The sequence below is a fragment of the Geotrypetes seraphini genome, chromosome 1 (assembly GCF_902459505.1).
Source record: "Geotrypetes seraphini chromosome 1, aGeoSer1.1, whole genome shotgun sequence".
Taxonomy (NCBI): Eukaryota; Metazoa; Chordata; class Amphibia; order Gymnophiona; family Dermophiidae; genus Geotrypetes; species Geotrypetes seraphini.
Window position 1 is genome coordinate 147790937 of NC_047084.1, and position 22653 is coordinate 147813589.

General features: G+C 42.9%; 1 protein-coding gene across 1 annotated transcript in view; it reads right to left on the bottom strand.

The window, feature by feature from the left end:
• Nucleotides 1–9212: 9212 nt before the first annotated feature.
• Nucleotides 9213–22653, bottom strand: part of RNF150 (ring finger protein 150) — a 215154-nt gene continuing 201713 nt past the window's right edge. Inside the window, exon 7 of the mRNA XM_033939767.1 lies at nucleotides 9213–10277. Coding sequence (XP_033795658.1) covers nucleotides 10159–10277 — 119 coding nt within the window. The 3' untranslated portion in view covers nucleotides 9213–10158. The remainder of the gene's footprint in view (nucleotides 10278–22653) is intronic.

The window sequence follows — 22653 nt, forward strand, 5'->3', positions numbered from 1 at the left end:
AGAGATTCTCCATTCTCCTACCCTACCAACATGGATTCAGACCCAACTACAGCACTGAATCCCTCTTAGCCTCTTTAATTTCAAAAGTCCAACAACTTCACTCATGCAATAAGTTTGCTGTTCTTCTTCAATTCGACCTCTCTGCAGCTTTCGACATTGTCCACCATGACATACTAATCCTCCAACTTTCTGAAATTGGCATAAGTTCCACAGTCTTAGACTGGTTCTCAAAATTCTTACGTTCCCGCTCCTACCTCGTTAGCACGAATGGTACCTCATCCTCCCCTTGGAAACCGATCTGCGGAGTCCCTCAGGGTTCACCTCTATCCCCGATCCTTTTCAATGTTTATATGTCCTCCCTGAAACTCCTCCAACTATCCACCTCTGAAACACTTTACACCTACGCCGATGACATCCTTATACTTCTAGAGACCGACTCTAACCTCACCAACCTCTCTGATAACATCTCATCTTGTATAACAAATCTCCAATCCTGGGCCCTCACCGTTCAAATGAAGCTAAATGAGACCAAAACAAAACTACTTTGGCTCGGCCCGAAACTGGATCAGCTACCCTCCCACATCCCACTTCCCTCTGGCACCAACCTGCAGCTTGAGCACTCTAGCAAAGTTCTGGGAATCATCATCGACTCTACACTGTCCTTTAACGACCACATCAACTCCCTAGTAAAAAAATGCTTTTTCAATCTTCATATGCTAAGAAAAGTCAGATCCTGCTTCCACCAACAACATTTCGCTGTCCTTGTCCAATCCATCATCTTATCCAGACTTGATTACTGCAACTCCATCTACCTAAGCCTAACAAAGAAAAGTCTCCTCAGACTCCAACGGATTCAAAATACCGCGGCTAAACTAATCTTCACAAAAGGCAAATTCGACCATGTCTCCCCGCTTCTGTCTAAGCTTCACTGGCTCCCAGTCACCCTCAGGGTTCGCTACAAGTGCGCCTGTCTCACCTTCAAATCTCTTCACGGCATCCTTCCTCCCCTCTTTCCACTATCCTGGCTCTCGAGTACCCACCCCACCAGATACACTCAGAAATTTAAATTATCCTTCCCATCTCTAAATGGCATTTCCCATACAGGAAAACTTGGAACATCCCTCCTCTTCAGGATCACCGAGATGTGGAACAGCTTCTCTGCCCATCTTCGGAGTTCGACCTCCCTCCAACACTTCAGAAAACATCTGAAAACCTGGCTTTTCTCCAAAATGTAACCACCCCCCCACCTCCATTATTCAAAGCCCCCTCTTTCCTTCCTGTATAGCAGCCCTTCTTCCTTCCATTGGAGTTCCTTTCTCTGTTTTAATTCCTGTAAACCGTGTCGAGCTCCACTTCCGTGGAGATGACGCGGTATATAAACTTAAGGTTTAGTTTTAGTTTAGTTTAGTTCTATTCGCTCTCTTAGCGGCCACTGCGCACTGTGCCGTCGGCTACATTGTCATGTCCACCATTACCCCCAAGTCCCTTTCTTGGAACTTGTCCAAACCTTTTTTAAAACCAGCAGTCTTAAAAATAAGCAGTCAGAAACCTCTTCTAGCTGCTTAAATTGCTTTCAATATTGACCAGGATATTTTTAATTTTCTTTCCTTTATCATTTTCTAGCTTTATTTATTTCAAAAATTTCTAATCTGCCTACACCTAAGCGGTTATATAACCAACATACAAATAAGTAAACATAACTAAAACATCTTCCATCAAGATTCTAGGACAATCAAGAGAAGGCCTCCACAAAGTTGTTTTCAATTAGTTTCTTACATTTTTGAATATCAGAAAGCAACCTCAGGGCCCTCCTTGAGGGCCGCAATCCAGTCGGGTTTTCAGGATTTCCCCAATATGCATTGAAAGCAGTGCTTGCACATAGATCTCATGCATATTCATTGGGGAAATCCCGAAAACCCGACTGGATTGCGGCCCTCAAGAAGGGACTTTGAGACCCCTGTGTTAGATTATTCCATAATAAAGCACCTTCAACTGATATTCTAGATGTTCTCATATTGGCATAATGCACGTTCGCTAATCCATCTGTTGATAGTCGTAACTTTCCCTCTGACCAGTGGTTCCCAACTCTGTTCTGGAGGACCACCAGCCAGTCAGGTTTTCAGGCTAGCCCTATTGAATATGCATAGAGCTGATTTGCATGCCTGTCACCTCCAGAATATGCAAATCTCTCTCATGCATATTCATTAGGGTTATCCCAAAAATCCGATTGGCTGGTGGCCCTCCAGGACAGGGTTGGGAAATACTGATCTAGATGGCTGATAAAGCCTCATCAATTGTGCTAGATGCCAAGGGATCTTATAATGAATGACTTTAAAAGTTAATACCAGAACCTTGAAAATATGAAATTTGACAGGTTAACCAGTGGAGTTTTCTCAAACGTGGTGTAACGTGTTCAAATTTGCTTCTACCACATATTAAAACTTGTGGCCGCATTTTGAATCATTTGCTATGACGACAAAATTCCTACATAAAGGGCATTACGGAAATCTAATTTTTGAATTACTATTGTTGATCTACTATATGAAAATCATAACCTGAATCATTCAATCGCATTTGAAAATGAAGAATTGTTTGTGAATTACTACTACTAAATGGCATTAGATTAACTTTTAAATAAACTGTAACAGAAATAGATGATTATCAAGCACCGACTGAAAAGTACATGGCACACAGAGTTAGATTTCATTTTTATTAAAAAATCTGATAGGCATAAAATTTATTAGAATTCACAATCCGGTAATGTGGATAGTTGCAACATTTTACCAGTACTTAACACAGTTGCACATATTTACATTAAAATCCTCCAGATACCAAAAATAGCCATGTTTTACCACTTGAGTGCTTCCAAATATCATTCTTAAATATTATTTATTCCCCCCCCCCAAACTGAGAGCAGCTGCTTATGCTTCTAAGCATATACAGTAAATACATCAAGCAAAACATGACGCACACAATTTTGGAGAAATCCCTTTAAAAAAAAAAAGCAACACAGCTATAGTTTTCGGATTCCCATCTTTTTTTTAAAAAGAGAAATATAAAGTGCATTCATGGGGTGGGGGGGAACATACATGGCAAAAGTCTTTTTTTAATACTGTCACAACACTTTATGGAAAATAATGCTTAGAAAACAATCAGGCCTGTTCTACAAGCCCAAACTGTGCTGTGTGGCAGTGGAAAAGATGCGTTTAAGAAGCGTTTATGCAAATGCCCCACCCATGGGATTTCATTTCTTATTGGCACTACAGAGCACGCCCCAGAATCAGGTTTTTGTTTCCTCCTGAATAAGCTGGGCAGGATTAAACCATAGGAAAACTAGCCACATGCTTAGGGCCTAGAAGTTTGTAAGGAGCCCACCCAGGGCCTTATCAGTTTAAAAGGAGCCCACCCAAGGCCTTAAAAAGTTTAAAAGGAGCCCACCCAGGGCCTTAAAAGTTTAAAAGGAGCCCTCCCAGGGCCTAGAAGTTTATAAGGAGCTCTCCTGGGTCTAGAAGTTTATAAGGAGCCCTCCCAAGGCCTAGAAGTTTATAAGGAGCCCACCCAGGGCCTTATCAGTTTAAAAGGAGCCCACCCAGGGCCTATAAGTTTATAAGGAGCCCTCCCAAGGCCTAGCAGCTTATAAGGAGCTCTCCCGGGTCTAGAAGTTTATAAGGAGCCCACCCAGGGCCTAGAAGTTTATAAGGAGCCCTCCCAAGGCCTAGAAGTTTATAAGGAGCCCTCCCAAGGCCTAGAAGCTTATAAGGAGCTCTCCCGGGTCTAGAAGTTTATAAGGAGCCCACCCAGGGCCTAGAAGTTTATAAGGAGCCCTCCCAAGGCCTAGAAGTTTATAAGGAGCCCTCCCAAGGCCTAGAAGCTTATAAGGAGCTCTCCCGGGTCTAGAAGTTGGTAAGCCAGCTGCTGGAAGAAAGAAGAGAGAGGGTGTTAGTGGTTTGTACAGTGGCCTGAAAACCTGGGGAACTGGGTTCAATTCCCACTACAACTCCTTAAGATTGTTGGCAAGTCGCTTGACCCTCCATTGCCCCAGGTAGAATAAAGTACCTGTATATAATACATAAATACAAAAAGGTGGTATATCAAGTCCCATTTCCTTAGGTCAGCCTATCCCCTGTTTAGGGGAATTTTAAAAAATGTGTTTTTACTACAGTAAAAGGCCTGGTGACTCGCTTGCGGAGGGCTCACCATAGGGTTAATCCTGCTCTGTTTGGAAGTCTGCAAAAATCGATATAGGTGCCTCTGTGTGGTCTAAATAGAATTTTTTTTTTTTGCTAAATCCTGATCATACTGCCACAAAGAAAACTCCTGTGAATCTGTTGGGATTCACTCTTCCTCTTGATTAACAGAGTGAATGGGGCTTTTAAAAACAGATTTTAAACTTGCGTTACAAGCAATATTTTCTAACGGTGTATAATGCTCTGCATCATTAAAAGCAAATACATTTGAGGGGGAAGATATATATATATATTGCCTTCATTTCATATTTTGCTTAGTATTTGCTGGTATGGATCTGCAGAAAAAGAAAATCAATGTCAGACCCCAACATATTTCTCTTTAATCATGTCCACAGTAATAAAATAAATCCAATGCTTCGGAACAAGTTGCTATTTAAAAGTAAAATTGGATTTCTTTTTTTTTTTTTTTCTGCAAATGACTGGAATGTATACTGTGAAAAGTACAAAAAGTGATTTTCCCCAACATATACTTACTAAATATAAGGACCATTTTACTATAAAAAAATAACAGCCCTCCATGCCTAAGCTCCAGAATAATTACGTTTTATCTAATTATGTAGAAAATGGAATAAACTTTATATGAGTGTTATGGAAATAGCAAATAAAGACAAATGTTATGTACAGGTACAAAAACCTTTTAATACTTCATATCTGCAATTACTTTTTAACATTCATATTTAAGATATGTCTTTGTTGACCTAGGCATTTTTTTATACAATATGAAATTTTCAAGTAACAAAATATAAGACAATCCTGTCCCTTCTCCATCCTGATTCTCTCTTTAGATACTCTTGCAAGATCTATCTTCCATTTAAGGAAATTATAAATAGAAAAGAGAGGTGTTAGAATAGGAGAGGGAAGAAAATGGCAGCACAATGTCTGTTAAGTAAAGTGTGGGGGGGTTCCCCCCCACACCCCCATCGGAGCCCTTTAAAATAGTGCTTTTCTTCGGCGCACCGTCAACCTTGCGCTCAGTTGTCTGCGCTCAATTGTCGGCGCGCCGTTGTCTCGCGTTTTTTAGTCCCGTCACCGAAAAGCTGACTGGTAAGGGACCGAGTTGAAAAACACTGGTCTAGCACCCTGTTATGGAAGTACCCTCTTACTGCACGATAGTGAGTCCTTCCATCACTTCTTTCGTGGTATAGCCATCAGATAATATGACATTCAAGAGAAGAGTCACCTAACGCAAGGTAGCAACATACGTTCACTTAGGGTTACCAGACGTCTGGACTTCCCGGGACATGCCCCTTCCTTTTAAGGACATGTTTAGGGGTTTGGACGGCTTTTCAAAACCCAGCACTTTGTCTGGGTTTTGAAAAACTTCCCCCAAAATGGTGTCGAGCAAGAGGGCATCCGCACATGCACGAGTGACATCATCGCGTTGCATCCACACAGGTCCTGCTCGACCAGAGCAAACAGCGGGGGTGGGGCTACGGCGGCATTGGAGGCAGGATGGGGCGGGTTTGGGGGAGAGGGTCTAGGGGTCCAGATTTTACAAATGTAAAATCTGGCAACCTTAGGCTCACTGCAGTTTGACATATTAATTTTAACAGAGTTGCTGTAATATAAGACAATTTAAATATAAAGGAAGATCCTATCCAATACAAAACTACATATTTAACCCTTGCAATATTCTACATCAGAATTTTGTCCCTGTTTTATAATGTCATAGTCTAGAATACTGAACATAATACCAAATTCGTCTTTTACTGTGAAGTTAGCACACCTCTTTTGAAATGGAAATGCAGTGGTACCTCGGTTTACGAGTGCACCGGTTTGCGAGTGTTTTGCAAGACGAGCAAAACATTCGCAAAATCAGTGCCTCGGAAACCGAGCATGGCTCGATTTATGAGCGCCCCCCCCCACAATCCGGCACCCTCCCTCCCACGATCTGGCACCCCCCCCCCCCCGACATGATCCGGCACCCCTCCCCCAATGCTTCTTACCCTCATCTGGGCACCGGCACCGGCATGTCCTGTGCTTGGTGCCGGTGCCTGAAGATCAGCCTCCTCTTCTGAACGTGAACTCGCAGGCCTTGAGCATGCTCAGATGCTCAAGGCCTAGCAAAAGAGGAGACCGATCTTCGGGCACCGGCACCAAGCACAGGACATGCCGGTGCCGGTGCCCAGATGAGGGTAAGAAGCGTCGGGGGGGTGCCAGATCGTGGCGGGGGGGGGGTGCCCAATCGTGTCAGGGGGTGACGGCTCGTGGCGGGGGGGGGGGTGCCGAATCGCAGGGTGGGCCTTCGGGGGGAGCAATGCCGGTTCTCGTGGGGGGGGGGGGGGGAACGCATCAAAGCGAGTTTCCATTGTTTCCTATGGGGAAACTCGATTTGATAAACGAGCATTTTGGATTACGAGCATGCTCCTGGAACGGATTATGCTCGTAATCCAAGGTACCACTGTGTTCCTTCACTACTACTATGTTCTGAACTGACCTGCTCTGTCTTATCTGGCAAGCTGACCAAGAATGGATCCACAGCTTCAATACCATTGATCTCAATGATGTGATATTTCTACAGATGTCAAGAGAAGGATGTCAACAAGCACGTTCTACATGGTACCTTTCTATGGACTCTACTTCATACATTCAAGACCAGCTTTGAAGAGCTATGCTTCCTTCACTAGGTCAGCATAGCAGGAGTTTGGAATGTAGTTATGTCTACGCAAATTAGAAGTACTACAGCATTGTCGTTCCTCGTCTCGGGGAAGGAAGCTTAGCTGTAGCTGTGAAGAGTTAGTCGCAAATGGATGGAGTTAGTCCATTAAAAATGGATCACCTACACCTTGGAGTCCTTTTATCAAGCCGCGCTAGCAGGGTTAGCGCGTCGGACATTTCATCAGGCGCTAACCCCTGCGGCAGCCTAAAATCCTAACGCCTTGTCAATGGAGGCGTTAGGTACTAGCGCAGAGGTATTCCGTGGGTTAAACCGCTACCGAGCCTTGATGAAAGGACCCCCTTGTCTGCTGATTTTTATATCAATATAACCAAGTGGACTAAAATGACAACTCTACAATATATTTGACGGATGATAGTTTTTTTTTTTTTTAAATAACTCACAGATGTTGGTGTTTCAACAATCCATTTATCCCAATTGGAAGTATTCTTGTGATTTTGGAAGTCAACATATAAATAACATCCCTAACTTGGAGGATGTCTGGAAGTTAAATACATCCAAGTTCTAATTTTTTGAAGCTTTTATGGGTTGGGTTGTTTCTTTTTCTTTTTTGTATGCGTGTATATGGAAATGATACAGTTTGAAATGTGAAGAATACCTTGACCACAAATCAAACTGGGCCTCAGGGATAGGGAAGGGAGAAAAATTTTCAAAAGCTATATTCAAATGGTGCTTCTGTTTCTCCTTTATTCTTTTCCAGCTTAGGTCCTTATTATATGTTGCATGAGTTATACATACTTCAATTTCTGCTGCCACCTCATATGGTGAAAATGCATGAACTGATAATTAACACTCGGGACAGAAGGTCAGGTCCTAAGAACAACTGGTCACCATACTGTGTGAATACTCCAGCGGTAACTGAGCCACGCTGTTCAAGGTTGTAAGTCAAATGGATATTCTTTAGCGGTTTCTTAAGGACCCTGACAATAAGTGAGATGACAGGCACGGTAACACACATCTATTCTTTTCTGATGACACTGCATAGGCTTAATTACTTGATTACTGTAATTCTGTCTATTTATGTATGATCAAAAAAATGTCTTCACTTGATCCAAAATACTGTGGCCAGGTTGATTTTCGGCAAAAGCAAATTCGAGCACGTATCTCCACTCTTGACTAAACTTCACTGGCTTCCAATTATTTCCAGGGTTAACTTTAAATGTGCTCATTTAACATCTTGTTTGGTATCTGTCTTTTACTAATCCCTTTGTCATGGAATAAAACCAGAGCCATACATAAACTTAAAACTTTCCTTCCCTTCACTGAAAGGCATCACCTCTACTGGCTAACTGGGGAAATCTTTATTTTTCAAAATATCTGATCTGTGGAATAATATTCCCTTAGGGTTGCGAGACCTGGGCTCTTTTCAAATAGTTCGCAAATATATTACTCCCCCGAAATTCGCGGGGGTTTCCGTTCAAGGAACCCCTGTGAATTCCAAAAAACAGCAAATGCGGTTTTTTTCGCCTGTCAAAAGCAGGGGAGGGCAGCTGGAGAAAATCACTCGTGGTCTGCTCCGACCGCCTCTTCCTGTAGTAAAGTCAGGCTACACCAATCAGGAGCGTGCTTTGACACGCAGTTCCTGATTGGTGCAGCCTGACTTTACTACAGGAAGAGGCGGTCGGAGTAGACTGCGAATGAGTGAGTCCGCGATTCGCAAACCGCAAATTTGCGGGGGGAACACTGTTATTTGAAAACCTGGTTATTTTCAAAATTGTAAATCCCGTTCTTTCCTCTATTTTTATTAATCTTGCCGTAAACCGAGTCGAGCTCTATCTGTATAGAGAAGACACGGTTTTAGTTTAGTACATGCTAGATTATGCCTATGTACATATATTCTATTTAAGTATATACTTTAATGAAGTGTGCGCTGGCCCTAATATTTTCAGCATTAGAATTTTTTTGTTCTATTTCTCTTGGACACAATGGTGTAATAAGAGGGGGGGGGGGAGGCACCGGCATCCGCCCTCCTCTCCGCCCCTTCCCTTTCCCCCTGCCGCGCACATGCGCCCCTTCTCTGTTATCTTTTCCATTTTTGCGACACACGCAGTATCACGAACTTGCTGCTCGCATCGGAGTCGGCTCTCTCTGAAATCTCTCTGAAATCACTTCTGGGTCCCACACCTAAGAAGTGACATCGGAGGGAGAGCCAACACGACGCAGGAGTAAGTTCGTGATGCTGCTTGTGCCAGGAAATTTAAAGAGTACCGGGGAGGGGGGAGGGAGTCCCCCTCACTATGCCACTGCTTGGACACCCTGGAGGCCAGTGAGTGAGAACCTTTATTTCATGGTTAGATGCTACCCACTCTCCCTTGCCTGCCATTCCAAAATCTATTACTTTTGAACAGATTGATACCGTTGGTAAGTGCATCACGGCACAAGGTAAAGCCAATGGAGGCATATATGACAGAGAAAAGATCATAAAGATGAAAACCGAAGCTTGACATTTTATCTTTGATACCGTCCGTGTAGTCACAGGGAAGAGACGTGTGCAAAGCAGAATAATACAATCTTCAATACTGAGGCCCAAACCTTGGTGAAATCATATTTTCTATGCGCTACAACTAGGGCCGCAGGAAGATAGGACCTCCGAGAGCTACCAAGACATTTTCCGGTCCCGACGACAGCAGGCTTCAAATCATAACAAGGATGCCAACACATACTTTCTTCCTGAATCCATGCACATTTCATGCAGAAATAGTGAACCAAAGAATCCTGGGGATTGATTGTAGACTGATCAGAATGTAAACTCCAGCTTGTAAACTACATTTTTGAGAAAAAAATTAAAAAAAAAAAGCAGCGCTTGAGGGAAGGGGATTTGTCAATGCAGTTCTCCATACTTTATAAATAGCCACCGTGGTTTAAAAAAAATGTAAACCCCCCCCCCCCCCTAGCTCTAGAATACAAACTTTTCAGTCGTTAAGTTTTTACCAGCCAGAAACAGGCATCTTAACTTCCCTTCAGAATGTGGAGGAAATATACTTTCAACTTCTGGATGAACAAAGACTAAAGTTCAAAAAATGCGAACACTGTCTCCCTTAGAGGTAAGCGAAGAACCAAGTTTTTCTATTGCTTATCGTCATTCCTAGAATGGAGTGCACTGGAGATGATGGTGTGTCTGGACATGCCACTGCTCCAAACTTTGGACAGTTCAACCTTCTCCTTGCAGAACGTTTATCTTTTTTTTTTTTCATGAGTTCAGGGTCAGTTTGGGTATTTCTACTTTTGTTTCCTTCAGGATTTCACCTCTTCACAGTCCTGGTCTGTAGAAAGATCCACATCGGATAGTCCCACTTCCACTGCCATTATCAGAGAGATATCAGAATCACTGCTAACGGCTGGCTCCGGCTCGTCTGTAACGAGAGAAATGTGTGAAATGCGGATGAGAGGCGCAAACGGTACATGAAAACAATTTCTGTTGTGCGCTGCAAAGTATTTCAAAAGTGTACATAGCAAGTGGCAATCCCTGTTTGTATATACTTCACAAGGCAGGTCACAATAGAGTACATACACAAACAGAATCACATACATTATGACAAACTGAACATCAATAAAACATAACAATGATAATGTAAAGCCTCCTAAAATTACAAGAGAGGGTGCAGAGACGAGTAACGAAGCTAGTGAAAGGTATGGAGAACCTGGACTACGAGGAACGACTTAGGAGACTGGGGTTGTTCTCCCTTGAGAAGAGGAGACTGCGAGGGGATCTGATCGAGACTTTCAAAATACTGAAAGGATTCGACAAAATGGAGCAGGGAAAGCAGTTATTTACAATGTCCAGTGTGACACAGACAAGAGGACATAGGCTGAAGCTGAGGGGGGACAGGTCCAGGACGAATATCAGGAAGTTCTGTTTCACGCAGCGAGTGGTGGACACCTGAAATGCTCTCCCAGAGGAAGTAATTGCAGAATCCACCGTTCTAGGATTTAAGGGTAAACTAGATGCACTTCTCCTTAAGAGTGGCATAGAATGATGAGGGTAAGGGTAAATTAGATGCACATCTCCCTTGAGAAGTATGCAGTGATATGGGGACTAAAACTATGCCAGGGTACACCTGGCTGGGCCTCCATGTGTGCGGATCGCCGGACTTGATGGACCCAGGGTCTGATCCGGAGATGGCAATTCTTATGTTCTTATCAGTAAAACATAATAATGATAATGTAAAGCCTCCTAAAATTACAAAGAGGCTACCAGCACCTCGCATCAAAAAAATGTTATATATGAAACACGTTTATAGCTCACCATAGATCAGAAAATGTAGAGAATAGCTCAATAAAGGGAAATCTATGTAGCGAATAGAATGATAAATTATTCAAATAAAAGGGGAATTCTCTCTATAACTTAACTTCCAGTATTCAAATATCTTCAATATAAAAGGAAGCTTAATAAACATCAAAAGTAGTTCACTCAAATTAATAAGTAGAATCAATTTGTACTGGTTTTTTATTACAAAAAGTGAAAACCCTCCTATATTATCACGAAATTACACCCTTCAATTGCATCTGCATGCAGCCCCTTGGATGCCAACTGCACATATTTATCTAGATCCCGACAAAAAGGCATTGAAATCGCTGCAAAATGACCACTCGATTATTGTAACTACGCTGATAAAGGTGGGGGACTGGTTATCTTGATTATGAGATACAAGCTATTAGACAATTATCTGATCTAACTTATTACTAGGATTTGGGTGGCATGGACCCCACAGTGCAATACCAACAACAGGTTACAGGGAGTTTGAGAAAGGCGATGGACGAGGGAGTTCTCAGGTGCAAGGAATATAAATATTTGTATACTGAATTCCAGAGAAAAACATTTACATATTTTCTTCCAAAAATTCATAAATCTTTGCGCTGTCTCCTGGGAAGATCTAGAGCGTCAAGTGGGGGGTCTTTGTTTCAACACTTATCTCAATTCCTAGATTATTATTTAAAACCTTTGGTGAAAAAAAATTTCATCATATATAAGGGATTCGTCCCATTTAATTCAAATTCTGGATCAATCGGTATTGGAAGACAAAACAACAAAATCCACATAGCACCAAAAGATTCCATAAAGGAAATCAAGCAGTAAAACAAAAAGATCGTGGAACAGACAATCAGATGTACCAGTTTATAGTTTAATACGTGTATATATACCACAAATCTTGTTGAATAGTCGTGGCCACTGAGGGGCACCCCCAATTCAAACCCAGCATGCACCCAAACAATATACGAGTGAGAAAAAAAGCCTCAGATTAAAGTCTGAATTTAAAAGCTAAATACTTCTGCCATCCTAGCACAAATGAAAGTTATAAACATGCAAATTTTTCTAAATTGTAAGACAGAGAAAGTGGTATATCTAGCCATCTCTTCTTTAAATTGGATAAACGTAAAGGTCTTTAAACAAGAGATTGATAGAGCAAAGAAGTGCAATGAGATGTATTACTGAAAAATCTTTAGTGGGATGCTGTCTGTTCAGGCACATCACAGATTTGAGGCTTGATTTGCCATCTCCTGAAGAGGCGGAGACAGTAAGAGAAAACTACTTAAGACTGAACAAAAGTTCATCCACAGATCTGGCACATTGGCCCCACAGGGTTTCAATCAAGATATGGACTTTTCCGTGTTTTTATAAACACCTCCAGTGTTTCTATTTATGATTTTAAGGAGTTATTGATACTTTATTGTGACTATTTATACGTTTTGATGATCAGTACCTACCGGTATGTTAACTGCTGGTTTTCTACGTACAGTAAAAACTTGGATTGCAAGTAACTTGGTTTGCAAGTGTTTTGTAAGACAAGCAAAACATTTGATTCAATTTTAACTTGATATACAAGTAATGTCTGCTCTCTCTTAAGAGCCCCTGCTTCTCCAGCCACCGGGGATCGCCGACGCAGCCCGACTTTTGAGTCAGATTTTTTTCTTCAGCCCTTGAGGGCCACCGAAAGCCTCTCCCCCCAGCGACTTCCTAGGCAGAGGAAGGAGGAAGTTTCTGCCATCTTGTCCCTCCTTCCTCCGCCCGACGCCGTGCAAGCAGGAGGACTCTGCTCTCTCTTAGAGCCCCTGCTTCTCCAGCCACCGGGGATCGCCGACGCAGCCCGACTTTTGAGTCGGATTTTTTCTCAGCCCTTGAGGGCCACCGAAAGCCTCTCCCCCCAGCGACTTTTCAACCGCCCTCAGTCCCAGCTCTCCCACAGCCCTCTTCTTTTGCTCCTGCATTGAACCTTTCAGTCACTCTCCAGCCGCTATCCAACAACATGTCACCCCCCACTACCAAACTCCTATGCACACTATTACTTCTCTCCCTACTCACAACAAACTGGAGAACAGCAGGCCACCACTTTTCACCAATACCAATAGTGACAACAACATACAGGCAGACACAATCACCCAAGAAACTTCACCAGACAAGAAACCTAATAGAATGCACAACAGCCTCACAAGAAAGCATCCCACCCACATGGGGACGAAAACCACCCCCCAACACAAAGAAGTCGGGTCACAAACTCCCCCATACACCCAAGAACCTCCTTCACCCACAGATTAGCCCCAACTACCACAAACATCTTTTCTCAATCCCCTGTGCATACATGAACATAAGATCAATCAGCCCAAAGGCAGACCTAATAAAAGACTGGATAGTTAATGAACAACTAGGCTGCCTTTTCCTATCCGAAACCTGGTTATCCTCCTACTCGGACCCAAGCATTACAGAATTTTGCCCCAAGGGATACAAACTTGAATTAGTCTGCCGAGAAAAAAAGCGAGGGGGGCGGTTTGGCCATCCTAGTAAAAAACAACCTTACCATCACTGTCCTAGACAAACACTCAACCCCACAATCAGACCTGCTAGCTTTCCAGTAACTCACTCAAAGACACCCTTACCTGCATCCTCTGCTACATAGCTCCAGGAAAATGGAACACCACAAAACACGATCTTGAAGATTTCATCTTCCGGAACTCATTAACCTCAACGCACAACCTGCTCCTCGGAGATATAAATCTCCACCTAGAAGACACCTCCTCCAAACAAGCTTCTGGCATAATTTCATACCTCAACGCACTCTCTTACCAAATTCTACATCCTCAACCCACACATGAAAAAGGCCACCAACTTGATATTGCAGCCTACATGTCACAACACCCCCACGCACCGAACATTCATATCTCCAATGGGGCCTGGCACCCTTCCCTCTGGTCTGACCACTTCAAATTTACCTTCAACATCAACTGGACTCAAAGCACAAACAAGCACGAAACCCATAAAACCTCCTTCAAAACCCGACCAAAAATCGACCCTTCTACATTCTGGACCACAGTAGACCCATTAATCGTCTCCATAGACCACGATGTATTCATTCACCAGTGGCGCTCTCTGAGCGAAGCAACCTTGAATGGTCTAGCCCCAGAAAAGACAAAACACAAACTCTGCAGATCTTCAGACAAATGGTTCGACACAGAACTTCTTCAACTAAAGAGACACTGCAGACAACTCAAAAGAGCATGGCAAAAAAAGAACCAAGAACCAATCAAAGTAGCTTGGAGAAACCTAATAAAACAATACAAGATCAAACTTAAGGAAAAACGAAGAGCTTATTACTCCAAACTAATAGGCACAGAATCCTTAGGCACAAAGAAACTCTTCCAACTTGTGAAGAACCTCACCGACACTCAACCATTCCTAACCACTCAAGGAATCCACCCTCCAACGGCCACCCAACTAGCGGACCATTTCAAGAATAAGATCGCCAATATTAGAGCCTCCTTCAACAACTCATCGTCCCTCCTAGACGAGATCATAATAAACCCTACAACAGATGAAGCCAATGCAGCTGATAGGCACTGGTCCAACTTTACAAAGGTGCAATGGCTGGACATGAACCGACTCTACAGAAAATACAGTCGAGCGTCATGCGACCTGAACAACTGCCCGTCATATCTACTGACAAATGCATCCCCCAAATTTAGAGCTTGCCTCTTGCAATGGATCCAAACAACTCTCACGGAAGGCCAATTCCCACAAGACCTAGGGGAAATCATAATCACCCCAATACTGAAAGATCCCAAAGGACCAATAGACACTCCCTCCAACTACAGACCCATCGCCTCAATTCCATTATATGTTAAACTAATAGAAGGTCTGGTTGCCAAATACCTCACCAACTACCTTGAAGACCACAACCTACTCCACCCAACTCAATCGGGGTTCAGATCTAACCACAGCACCGAGACACTGCTAGCTTCCCTTCTAGATATAGCCAGACAGCACCTTAGCAAAGGAAGAAGGATGCTGATAATTCAACTCGACCTCTCTGCCGCATTCGACCTGCCGCAGTCGACCACACCATACTTCTTCAGATATTAGAAGCAATAGGGATCTCAGGCGAAGAATACAACTGGTTTCAAGGATTCAAGAACATACAGAGTAAAAACAAAGGATCTTATATCGGAGCCTTGGACCAACCCCTGCGGAGTACCCCAAGGTTCCCCACTGTCACCCATGCTCTTCAATCTTTACATTTCCTCCCTCGGTACCCTGTTAGACAAACTCAAAGTAACTTTATTCAGCTATGCAGACGATATCACCATACTCCTCCCCTTTGACACACAAGACCCCACCAAATCAGGCATCCTGGAAAAAACTCTAGAAGCAGTGAAAAATGGATGACAGAACATAAACTGAAGCTCAACCCAGATAAAACTAAATTTCTACTGCTTGAAAAGGACAAAACCCCTTCTATAACTGAGCTAGAAATAAAAACCACCAAATATCCCCTACAACCCACTCTCAAACTCCTTGGAGTAACAGTAGACAGAGGTTGCACTCTTCAGGTGCAAATCAACAAAATCACACAAAAAGCTTTTTTCACCATGCGCAACCTTTGCAAAATCAGAAAATTCTTTGAAAAAGAACAATTCAGACTCATAGTTCAATACCTAGTCCTAAGTCTATTGGATTACTGCAATATCCTCTACCTTTCTTGTCCTACCTACCTAATAAAACAACTACAGACCGTGCAGAACACTGCCCTCAGATTGATCTATTCCCTTGGAAAATTTGACCACATCACCAACGCCTTCCTAGACTCACACTGGCTTCCAATACAAGCCCGCATCCAATTCAAACTATACTGTATGTTATTCAAAACCTTAAACGGAACGGCACCCACCCACCTAAACAACCGTCTAAACAGGAACCTCTCAACCAGACAGAGGAGAACCCAATCCCCTTTCTCCTTCCCCCCTTTTAAAGGAACTAAACGCAAAAAGATGTATGACAACTTACTTGCAACACATGCAGCTAAATTGGACCCCTCCATCACCAACCTACTGACAGCATCAACTGACCTCAAGGCTTTCCGCAAAGAAATCAAGACCCTACTATTCAAGAAATTCACCCAAACGTCCTAATCCCTTCCTTTCCCCCTCTCTCCCCCTCTTAGAACTCACTCATCAAAATTGCTTTAGACCTTACGCCTTAATGTAATTTGTATTTCTCTTCCTGGAAATGTCCAGTTATCGTTCTGATGTAATCCGCTTAGAACTGAAAGGTACAGGCGGAATATAAGCCAGTAATGTAATGTCTTGCAATACAAATACATACAGTATACACACATCACAACTGAGCTGATGGTTCTTCTCTCTCAGACGCTGCAAGAGTGTAGTGACTGTTCTAAACAAGCAAAGTCTTGCAATACGAGTATATGCAGCATACACGTGTCACATCATCACAACTAAGCCAACGATTCTCTCTCTGACGCTGCAGGAGTGTAATGACTGTTCTAAATGAGTGAGGGCTTGCAATTCAAGTACGTATAGTATTTTGTATTAAAGTTTTTGGGTTGTGGAATGAATCGTCCTTGTTTCCATTATTTCTTATGGGGAAATTCGCTTTGATATACGAGTGCTTTGGATTACAAGCATGCTTCTGGAACGAATTATGCTCGCAAACCAAGGTTTTACTGTACTTGCTTTTATGCTAGCCTCTCTTTATGACTTTGGTTTTACATCTTTTTACTTATTTTTTATTTTAGTTGTTGTTCTTAACAAAACAAGCATTTATTCATTCTAAGTGTTTTTAATAGTACACTTCTCCCTTCCGATTTGCAGGTTTAGGACTCGCAAATTTGGTTATTCACAAGTTTCTAAACCCGGACCCACCCCTGCCTCCTGAACGCCTCATAAAATGCGCACGAACACCAAGCCCCGCTCTCCCAGGGCCGTCACAACATCCGGCCACGGTATCCCCAGGCCTTTGTCATTCTAACGGCTTCACGCCTCACTCCCACAAAACCCCCCGACCTCCACCTGGCAGTCTCGTGCCCCCAGCCGGGTTTCTAAGCGCTGGTGCCCCAGCCAATCAGTGGCTGCCTTGGTCTCAGCCGCTCCACGGCACTAGTTGGGCACAGCCAATGGCAAGGAGGGTCCCTGCTGCTGTCACGCCAACCCACTGCCGAACCGGCCAAAAGGCATCATCCTTGTGAGGGGAGGGGAAGTCCGCTGTCTTTTCGCCTCCTTGCACAGAGCAGGAGCGTAGGAAGAGCGCTGCTGCCCCGCTTCACCAGCTAGACCACCAGGTAAGCTTTATAGAGGTCCAGGAGGCAGGCGGGGGAGAGGTCTGGGAGGCAGAAGGGAGGCGGGGGTGGGTCAGAGCTGGCCCTAAAAGTGATTCATGTTTTTCAATATTTGCAAGCCGGCTCTGCCTCTAACCCCCGCGAATATTCAGGGAGAAGTGTATACCACTTTATGAATGCACGTGAAACTTTCCATTTTATACTTATTTATTTAAAAATTCATATCCCGCTTATCCCTAGGCAGGTTACAAAATATAGTGTGTGACATCATTGGAATGATACATGCATCAGTGATATGCATAGCTTATTTGTTGTTTTTTTATGTTAAGCTATTTTTAAGGTATAAAAATGATGCGGTCTTTTGAATAAATCATTTTCTCATTCTTGCTGAACCTGGATTAATCGTGTGTGGAAGAACTGGACAAAATTATAAAGTAATTATAAAGTAATTATAAATGGAAGGGGTTTTTTTTAGAAGTAATTCTGAGTTGTTTTCCACAGCATTCATATTGTTTTAAACCTGAAAAGTATTTTAAATTTTTACAGTCTTTATTAATAGCTGGTTTTATTTTTTGAATTTCTTGTTCTCTTTTATTCTGTATTTATTGAACTTTGACCTTGAGAGCATATAAGTCCACAGCTAGTACAGTATGCTTGTCAGATTCAGCTTTTTCTAAGTGGATTGTGCCACCTGTAGGCCATTTCTGAGTACTGCCGGGTGAGTTGATACCTGTTATACATTTCTTTCATGTGCCTTTTAAGATACTTATTTTTTGATGTCTACATTTACCGATTGTTCATTTACATGGTTTTTTAAAATTGATTTGAATTCTTCAGCGATTTTTATGTGCTTAGTTTGATCTCCTTTATGCATCCTATTTTTATGTACTTTAGGAGCTTTGTTGCAATTATTACCCAATTATTTGGAGGCAGCTGCTTTGTTGGTGACTTTACTGATCGACTAGGTCAGGGGTAGGGAACTCCGGTCCTCGAGAGCCATATTCCAGTCAGGTTTTCAGGATTTCCCCAATGAATATGCATTGAAAGCAGTGCCTGCACATAGATCTCATGCGTACTCATTGGGGAAATCCTGAAAACCCGACTGGAATACGGCTCTCGAGGACCGGAGTTCCCTACCCCTGGACTAGGTATTTGTGAGTAGGTCTTTACATTATTACTTGGGTCAGATTATTAGACTTTTTTCAGATGTCAGATGTATCAGAAGAAATTCAAATTTGTAGGGGAAAGATTTTGGAACTAAAATCATAGGTCACTAATGAAAGCTGTTTGCTCTTTGCTTAATTATACATATAAGGTTAAAATTTTCTATTGGCAGAATGCATGCTTTTTTGGGGGGGAATATGATAGACTTCGTTTTTTAGACCAGGACATCAACACGATATTTAGGTTTTTACTGGTAGGTACTATTTTTATTATTTTGGACCCCTTTTTCGTTTGTGGACTTAGAATTAATCTTTGTTTTATCGAGGACTTATTTGTATCAATCCACTCTATGAATTCCATAAAAAGATCTGAACGTTTACACATTCTTTTTTTGTTGTTGTTCATGAACCCTAGGCCTCACACAGCATAAGGTATGATCGCTTTGTGGAGTGTGCAACGATGTAAGCAAGATGGATAGATGAAGGTTAGCCACTGAAGTCATTTCTGACTCTCCAGCAAAAACATGGCTATCTCCAGAAAGTGCAGACAAGCTACCTAAAGAAATTTCCAAACATGTCAACCTAGCAATACGTTTTTCATCAAATATGGGACAAGAACTGCTACAAGTCATGTGCATTTCTGTAATACACTTTCCTAGTAGTTTCAGCTTTTGCTAAATTAGAATATTGTAATTAGTTGCAATTTATAATTTTATACAGAAGTAATTGTTAGAAGAAAATGGGGGGATGTTTAGAAACATAGAAAGATGACGGCAGATAAGGGCTACAGCCCATCAAGTCTGCCCACACCATTGACCCACCCTTATAATTCTACCGGCCCCCTTAACTCTACTGACCTGCTCTACTGACCTGCTATTCAAAAGAATAATAAGGCCATGATCCAAAAGCTTTTAACATAAGCGGGTACCTGAAACAATGGAAGATCAAATGTTTTGCCCAAGGTGGGAGCTGCAGGATATGAATCTAGATCTTTGGCAGAATTCTATCTTATCAGGCCGGTATATGGGATACCCACAAGGAGCCGCTGGGTAGTAGTAAATTCTAAATAAAGTGTCCCAAAGTGATGAACCACTCAAAAAAACAAAAAACAAGGGGCACTCAATAAATCATAAATGATACTTTATAAATTTACAAGAGGAGCTCAGAACCTTTAGCTGGTATAGAAATCAAGAACAGGGAAGAACCCTGAGATGTGTTTCAATATGCCTATCATTGCTCCATCCTGAGTTTATATAAAGCTATTTCAAATAATTTTGACGCTAGTTTCCACTATGAATATTTCTGAACAGATGGCATGTATTCATAAAAAAATATATTGATTTCTTCAAAGTTTCTTAATATATTTTATAATACAAACTTCAACTTAGCTCATTTCCGAATCACAGTGGTGATGAAAGTTGTCTCACTGTGGCGGGGTCTTATGCGTTTCGCCAATAAGGCTTCTTTGGAGAACCTGCTTTTGATGGTTACCATTCAGAAGGAGAGCTGTACACTTCCATAACTCTCTTGACTTCTCCAGAAAGAGAAAAACATCCAAAAACTGGCCTAAGTCGGCACTTGGATGAACATTTCTCAAAAATGTCCAAGTGCCGATAATAAAACTGGGTTTTGGACGTATTTCTAAACGACCTAGGCCTTCATAGTGTTGCTGAATGACCAAAGCTAAATGGGGCGTTTCGGGAAGAATGTCGAGGACGAGAGTTGGGCGGGATGTGGGCCGGCTTAGACTTAGTCGTATAGCATGTATAACCGAAAGTTTTCCAACAGAGCCTAGACGGAATTTGGTATAAGTAACAAAAACCCACCTAAAGTCACCAGATAAGCCCTGAAAACACATAAAACAGACCCCCATACACTACCCCAGTTATCAACGACCCCCCACCCCCATAAAAATTTGAATCACAACTTTAAAATTCAGCCTTCAGACCATCATCACCTGACCGCCTGGCATAGGAAAGCCTAGTCGTCCAGCACAGAGGCAGCTTAAGTCATCTTGAGGGTGGGTTAGGGACCCATAGAGAGGAGGACCCATGCCCATAAGCCCCTGTAATCACTGCATTGATACTTAAATATGTGCACTCCCCTATACACCCCCAAAACTCTTTTGTACTGGCATATAAGTGGCTCCTGCAGCCATAAGGACTGTTGGGGTGGTAGATAAGTGGGTCTAGGGCAGGGATCTCAAAGTCCCTCCTTGAGGGCCGCAATCCAGTCGGGTTTTCAGGATTTCCCCAATGAATATGCATTGAAAGCAGCGCATGCACATAGATCTCATGCATATTCATTGGGGAAATCCTGAAAACCCGACTGGATTGCGGCCCTCAAGGAGCGACTTTGAGACCCCTGGTCTAGGGGATTCTGGAGGTGGTTTGGGGGACTCACCATAATCTATAAGGGAGCTGTAGGGAGGAGAAGCCATGGCACCCTTTTTGTGAAGTTCCCAGCAGTGCCCTGTAAGGTACCCCACTATTTAGGTGGCATGCCTGGGAGTGCAGTCCATCACTTTGCAGACCCCTCTCACATCCAACAGGGCTTGTTCTAGGTGTTTTGGACGGACAGAAAGTTGGATGAAAATGTGGAATAAAGATGGATGATTTAGCGGCTTGGACGATCAGATCAGCAGGACGTATAATTAGATGATTTTCAAAACAAAAAAAAAGTTGGACGTATCTTTTGAAAATGTGTCTTAAGCTGTTATTTTACTTTGGACGACTTGCGAGATGGACGTAAATGGACTTAGACGTCCCTTTCGATTATGCCCCTCCACCGCTCTTTACACCTGCATTGTGATGTCAGAGAGCTTTATGATTATAGAAACATTGTAACATGATGGCAGATAGAAGGCCAAATGGCCCATCTAGTCTGCCCATCCACAGTAACCATTATCTCTTTCTCTCTCTGAGAGATCCCACGTGCCTATCCCAGGCCCTCTTGAATTCAGACACAGTCTCTGTCTCCACCACCTTTTCCGGGAGACTGTTCCATGCATCTACCATCCTTTCTGTAAAAAAGTATTTCCTTAGATTACTCTTAACTTCATCCTATGCCCTCTCATTGCAGAGTTTCCTTTCAAATGAAAGAGACTCGACTCATTTACATTACGTAGGTATTTAAATGTCTCTTTAAACGTCCCCTCTCCCGCCGTTATAAGTGCTAGTTTTGTACCTTCAATGGGTGTTTGAATACCCCTAATACTGAGTGAATTCCTTCATTCTGTCTAGGGAGGGGTAATCTGAGGCGCATTTTGCATGCACCTTGGCAACAAAAATCCATGTAAGACTTACAGTCTTAATGGTGAGATCCTAGAGAGAACTGTAGCGGAACGTGACTTAGGGGTAATCATCAGTAAGGACATGAGGACTGCTACTCAAGTGGAGAAAGCTTCATCTAAGGCCAGACAGATCATGGGTTGCATACGCAGGAGTTTCGTTAGCCGTAAGCCCGAAGTCATAATGCCATTATATAGGTCCATGGTGAGACCCCATCTGGAATATTGTGTGCAATTCTGGAGACCACATTACCGCAAAGATGTGCTGAGACTTGAATCGGTCCAGCGAATGGCCACACAGATGGTCACGGGGCTCAGGGATCTCCCGTATGAGGAACGGCTGAATAAATTGCAGCTCTACTCCCTAGAGGAACGCAGGGAGAGGGGGGACATGATCGAAACATTCAAATACCTCACGCGCCTTATCGAGGTAGGGGAGGATATCGTCTTCTTCAAGGAACCCACGTCAACACGAGGGCATCCGCGGAAAATCAGGGGAGGGACATTGCATGGCGACACCAGGAAATACTTCTTCACCGAGAGGGTGGTAGATCGATGGAATAATCTTCCGATACAGGTAATTGAGGCCAGCAGTGTGCCTGATTTTAAAGCTAAATGGGATCGAAAGGTAGGATCTCTTCACAAAGGGAGGTAGGGGAGGGCCATTGGTGTGGGCAGACTTGATGGGCCTTGGCCCTTACCTGCCGTCACTTTC